This window comes from Helianthus annuus, chromosome 4 (assembly GCF_002127325.2).
Source record: "Helianthus annuus cultivar XRQ/B chromosome 4, HanXRQr2.0-SUNRISE, whole genome shotgun sequence".
Lineage (NCBI taxonomy): Eukaryota > Viridiplantae > Streptophyta > Magnoliopsida > Asterales > Asteraceae > Helianthus > Helianthus annuus.
In genome coordinates, this window is record NC_035436.2 from 28,881,657 (window position 1) to 28,887,355 (window position 5,699).

The 5,699-nt window shown below is 35.5% G+C and overlaps 1 protein-coding gene across 1 annotated transcript; it reads left to right on the forward strand.

The window, feature by feature from the left end:
* The first annotated feature begins 2,379 nt into the window (after nt 1–2,379).
* On the forward strand, nt 2,380–3,390 carry LOC110934511 (splicing factor YJU2-like). The gene has a single exon (XM_035989131.1). It carries the CDS (start codon nt 2,482–2,484, stop codon nt 3,253–3,255), a length of 774 nt encoding a protein of 257 aa, XP_035845024.1. The 5' UTR covers nt 2,380–2,481; the 3' UTR covers nt 3,256–3,390.
* The last annotated feature ends 2,309 nt before the right edge of the window (nt 3,391–5,699 follow it).

Below are 5,699 nucleotides of genomic sequence, written 5' to 3' on the forward strand. Positions count from 1 at the left end.
GCGGGGGTTGGGGGCGTGGGTTTGGTGGGCTTCGCTAGATCTGAGCCATTGATAGTTAAATCAACGGCTAGCCCAACGGCTTCTTTGGTTTGTCCAATTAGAGCCCGCCATGTCAGCTTGGCCAGACCGCCCCATGCCCGGCTTCAAACCCACGAAAAAGAGGCCACGCCCAAACCCATGCCCACCCGGGGTGGTGGCTTGGGCGTTTTCAGCCCACCCACGCCCAAACCCCCGCATACCCCGCAGTCTTAACATGAGGAGGGAGTGGTTTAAAAGATATGTTGACTTGCCATATCATCTTTAACACCAATTAAGTTAGAGTACACACCAAGGCCATCCAATCCATCAAATTATACATACATTCCACTAAAAAACAACTCCTATATCAATATATTTCCACTAAAAACAAATAATTTTTCTCTCTCCTTTCATTTAAATAATATTATCATTACATTTTTCTCTCTCCTCCACTCACAATCACTTTCAATATATATTAAAAAAATTATAGTGGGTGAACAGTGTCCCCTCAAATATACAGATGAACAGTAACATTTTCTCTCTCCTCCACTCACAACCACTTTTTATACCCTTTATAATATAAAAACTCCCCTCACATATTTTGATGGATAGAATGTGAATGCTCTTATAGTATAAGCTATATACCACTTAACCCATTTATTAATCATTTAATTTGTCTTTCTCTCGTAACTTACATTCTGTAACGTAAAAAAAAAAATTAAAGCTTACTTTTATTTTCTAAGAATATATTTTTCCTAAATGGAATTGTATTCAGATTTTTTTTTGAACGACAAATTTGGATCATTGACGGACCACTGGAGTATCATCGTGCCACCAGCAGAACCATCCGATCATATCCATCTCCACTAGGCAATAATGCCTATACACCAATTCAGAAGGAAACCCAATAAATCTGGGAAAACCCCCTGTGGGAATCGAACCCATGACCTAATGGTCATAAGCCTTATCCGACCACCAAGATACCACTAGGCTATAATGCCATGGGTGAATTGTATTCAAATTAATCGAACTTTTTTGTGTAGTTTTTTCCACCCTTTATACTATAAATTATATACACCTATAACTTATTTATTTGTTATTTAATTTATTTTTTTCTAATAATTTGTGTTTGTTAACTTTAAAAAATTACTTAGTTGTGATTTACTTTTTTTCAACATTATGATATAAATTTTATTGTAAACAACGTTATACTCAAATTAATGTATGATTTGTGTCGCAAACTATACTGAGTATCAGTATCGTATGGTATTGATATCAACTTTTATGATTTCCGTTAGATATACACCAATTAATATCGAAATCCTTTTGAAACTATCATGACTTTATGTTTTCAGATATATATTTTTATGGTATTTGGTTTTGACTTTCAATACGTATCGGTTTAGCCGTTGCAAATCGCAACCCACGGGGATAACCCACAAGTTTATATTTAACGTTCTAAAATACTTTTGAAAATTAATTCATCATTCAAAATCGGTTATAACCAATTTGCTCAATCAAATTATCATTTGCATTAATTTTGGTCCAAAACCACAATCCTTGCAATTTAATCTTTATAAATCATTACACCATGTGTAATGCGAATTATAGGGTGTAAAGAGGCTTGATAACGTCCTTAATACCACCCCTTTGGGCGTTATATGAGCTTGAAGAGGGAGACATGTTTCTAGTATAACGCGAAATAAAAAGGATTAAAAAATGAAAAATAACGATTGAAAAGGCATTAATGGAATAAGGAGAAAAATAATAGAAAACACTAATTGAAAAGGAATTAATAGACATTAATCATTATACATTTTTTAAAAGGGTATTATGACAGCGATGTGACAGAAAAAACACGTTAAGAAACATTAACCGTTAGGGATGAGCTCGGTACCGTCCGGTACCGAAAGTACCGGTACCGAAAATCCCCAAACGTGGGTACCGGTACTGGTATCGAATATACCCGGTTCGGTACCGGTATTTAAGGGTAAAAACCGGTACCTATCCGATACCAAAAATGCTAAAAGTCGGTACCAAAAAAATACCCGGTTCGTTAAATTCGGTTGCGGTACCGAGTACGATTTGCACCATTAGGAATGCTTTTTAACTTATCACAAAACCAAATTTTCTACTAACCATGAAAATAATAATATTCTCTTGATTTTAAATAAGTTGTATATTCGAATTAAAAGTCGGTGAAATTGCTTGTGGAACAAGTGTTTAATAATTAAAAAAAACAGTATTTTGTATATATTCGAATTGCAAGTCGGTAAAATTGCTTGTGGAACAAGTGTTTAATTTAATAATAACAAAAGAATAGTATTTTAACAGGGACATATCAAGTCGGTTTTCAAACCCTAGTTTGATTATCTGTGCGTTTCCTCTTTCCGGCGATCTTAGCTTTTTGCGACGGTTTTTAAAAGGTTTCCAACAGTTTGATCTGCAAACAAGAACGAAAATATGGGTGAAAGAAAGGTTATCAATAAGTATTATCCTCCGGATTTTGATCCATCCAAGATTCCAAGAAACCGGAAACCTAAACATCAACAAATCAACATCCGCATGATGCTTCCAATGACCATTCGTTGTGTCACATGTTACAATTATATCTACAAGGGTACGAAATTTAATTCACGTAAGGAAGATGTAATTGGTGAGACGTACTTAGGGATTCCCATAGTCAGATTTTACTTAAAGTGCACTAAGTGTGCGGCCGAGATAATAATCAAGACGGACCCACGAAACGATGGTTATGTTATCGAGGCGGGAGCCACAGCCGCGAGGAATATTGAGCCTCGGCAGGCTGAAGAAATACATGATCCAATGGAAGGTTTGGAGAGGCGGGCTGCTGATGCGAATAGAGAGAGACATATCCTTCATACACTTGATGAATTGAGGTCTATGAAGGCGAGGCGTGCAGATGTAAGTGTGGATGCAATGCTTGAAGCGTTTAGGGGATCAGCGGCGGTAAAGCAGGAAGATACGCTTGAAGGAGAGGATGAAGATGTTATAAAATCTATTTTTCGAGGTTCGAATGAATTTGTACGAAGAATTGATGATGACGAGCTCGATGACTATATAACGAAGAAGAGGAAGGTTTCTAGAGAATTTTGTGATAAGCCAAGGGATTGCTTGATGACGATTGTTGGCAAAGCGAAAAAAAGAGAAGAGGCGGGTGGGCGAATTGTTCTCAAGTCTTCAACAGTAAAGTTTTCTGTTGTGAAGAAATCGTGAAGAAATCACCAGAAGCCTAATCAAATCATATCTAATTTCCTTTACTTTTCTGGTTTTATTTGTTTAGACTTTAGATCAATAGTCTTGTGGGAACTTAAGTGATTGGTTTTGTTATTCTATGCAGATTAATAATTAGATGAACTGTTTTGTCCTCTTTAATACTACTAGACAATTATAAATAAGTTTTGCAAACTAAAGAATTCAGTTGGAGGAAACAAGCTAGTTTGAATACAGTTAAACGGTTTCACTAACCGGACAATGAATATCCCTAACTAGAACGATATACAGTCGTGCAAAAATAGTAATCAGTCACAATAGGGCAGAAGTTTTTTATTAACCTAAATACCACATAACCTTACATTTGCAGGGATTTGAACGCTCAACATTTTTTTTTAAAGAGGAGCATCATATTTACTATTGGGCAGAAGTTGAAACTCAAATGTGTGAAGATTTAAATAACTGTATAACATTTAACTCTCATAATTTCACACTATCTTAGAGATTTTAACTCTCATAATTTCACACTATCTTAGATAAATAGATATTTCCAAGGATATATAAAACTGATACATTAATCTATCTTTGGGCCTGACAAGCCTGGCCTAAAGAAACTTAACTTGGGCTAAAAAAAAGTCCTTAACCATTTAACAAAGATGTTTTAACTTAACATATGCTGCTTTATATTTTATAATTTAACTGAAAAAAAAACATTTATATTTATATACTATTAATTTGAAACATTTGTGTGCATATTTGCTTGTAAGTTGTGTTTAAATACTTGTACCTTAATCAAATATAGGTTGTAAGTTTTGTTTAAGTGGTTGTACTTTAATCAAATAATAATGGTTTCATTACCTTACCAAACTCAATATGTTTTGTATGGTTGTAAATTGTGCTTAAGTGGTTGTACCCTAATCAAATAATGGTTTCATTATCTTACCATATTCAATCGGTTTGATCTATTCAAAGTTATGTTGCTTTATTTGTAAACTATTATTATTATTTATAATAATCTAATTAATTTAGCCAAAATCTTGTATAAATATAATTTACAACATATTGATGCAATAGTTGTTGTAATGTATGCATTATGGTTTGTATAGTGGTAATGCATATAGATTACAATGAACTTGTCAAACGGGAAAAAATAGACGCGAGTTCATCGTAACGCGCGAGTACTAGATTAACTTAGTTATTTTATTCTGTGTTTTACGTTTCGGTTTAATTTCTTCGCATCAACACCGCAACTTCAGTGTCGGTGGTCGCTGAGAGTAGTGTGGCATTAGTGCTCGCCCCCGCTACAACACGGAGGTGCTTAATACTAGTTAATATTAATAAACAAATTAAAGACAAAAGCAAGACATAGTTCTTGAATTGGCTTCCTTGATGAGAAAGAAAAGGATGATCATCACCTTGAAGATAGTTCAAGCAACAAGTTTCAAAAACATCCAAGCAAACCTGTTAGAATTCATCAATTCTCAAGCAAAGGTAACTTCATTTTCAGGGACTATCCCCTTTTTGTGCATTTCCTTTTTTCTTGTTTAAGGAACAATGAACCTATGCCTTGGCTAAGGCCTCTTCATGTGTTTTCGCCCAAGTTTGACGCTCCGCCTTGGCTCCCTTGTGTTTCGGGTCACTTGCTTTACCAATATCATCGTCTTCATCCACATATTCTTCTTCGTCCTCGCCACTATCTACATCCAAATGTTGTGTTTCGAGGAAAACCTCTACATCATCGTAGATAGGAAGTGGGCACTCGACATTCTCTCTTGGTGATTGAATTGGCGGGGTCCTAAATGCAAATGGATCGAACTCGTTTGTGAAGCTTGGGTGTGAAAATATTTGTGGTGGAAAAGTAGGTTGGGTGAAAAAAGATGGTTGAGTTTGAGGGTAATAAAATTGAGGTTGAGTGGTTGGTGAATATCCGTAGGAGGTTTGAATCGGTGCACTTGGACTTCTACAATCACCTTGTCTCGTTTGCGAAACCTTTTTTTTTTTGAATCCGATCCTCGGCTAGCGGAACCTTTTTTCTTGGGTTCACCTTTGTTTTGTTTATCCATGGTGTTTGTGGGTCTAGAAAGAGAGATTTTTTGTAAGAATTGTGTGTCAGAAAATGATTGAAAAATTGAGTTTATATAAAAACATTCACAAACGGTAATAATAAACGTTCAAAAAATTGCAAACGGTCAAAAATTTAAAAGGCAAACGGTCAAAATATCCAATCAATCAACATCACATCAATTGGTGAAAGGTTACCGATTTTGGCATTATCTCTCTTGGTCACCGAATGCAATGGAAGCCATGGTGTAGTCACCGAATCAGTGACTTGAGTCCCCGCACACATCCCCGCTTATTATACCCTCCACCCTTAGAATTCATCAATTCTCAAGCAAAGGTAACTTCATTTTCAGTTAATCTGTCAGAAAAATATCCATACATATAAA

Excerpts from the sequence above, each read along its gene's own strand:
- LOC110934511 (XM_035989131.1), top strand. The coding sequence starts at position 2,482 with ATGGGTGAAAGAAAGGTTATCAATAAGTATTATCCTCCGGATTTTGAT.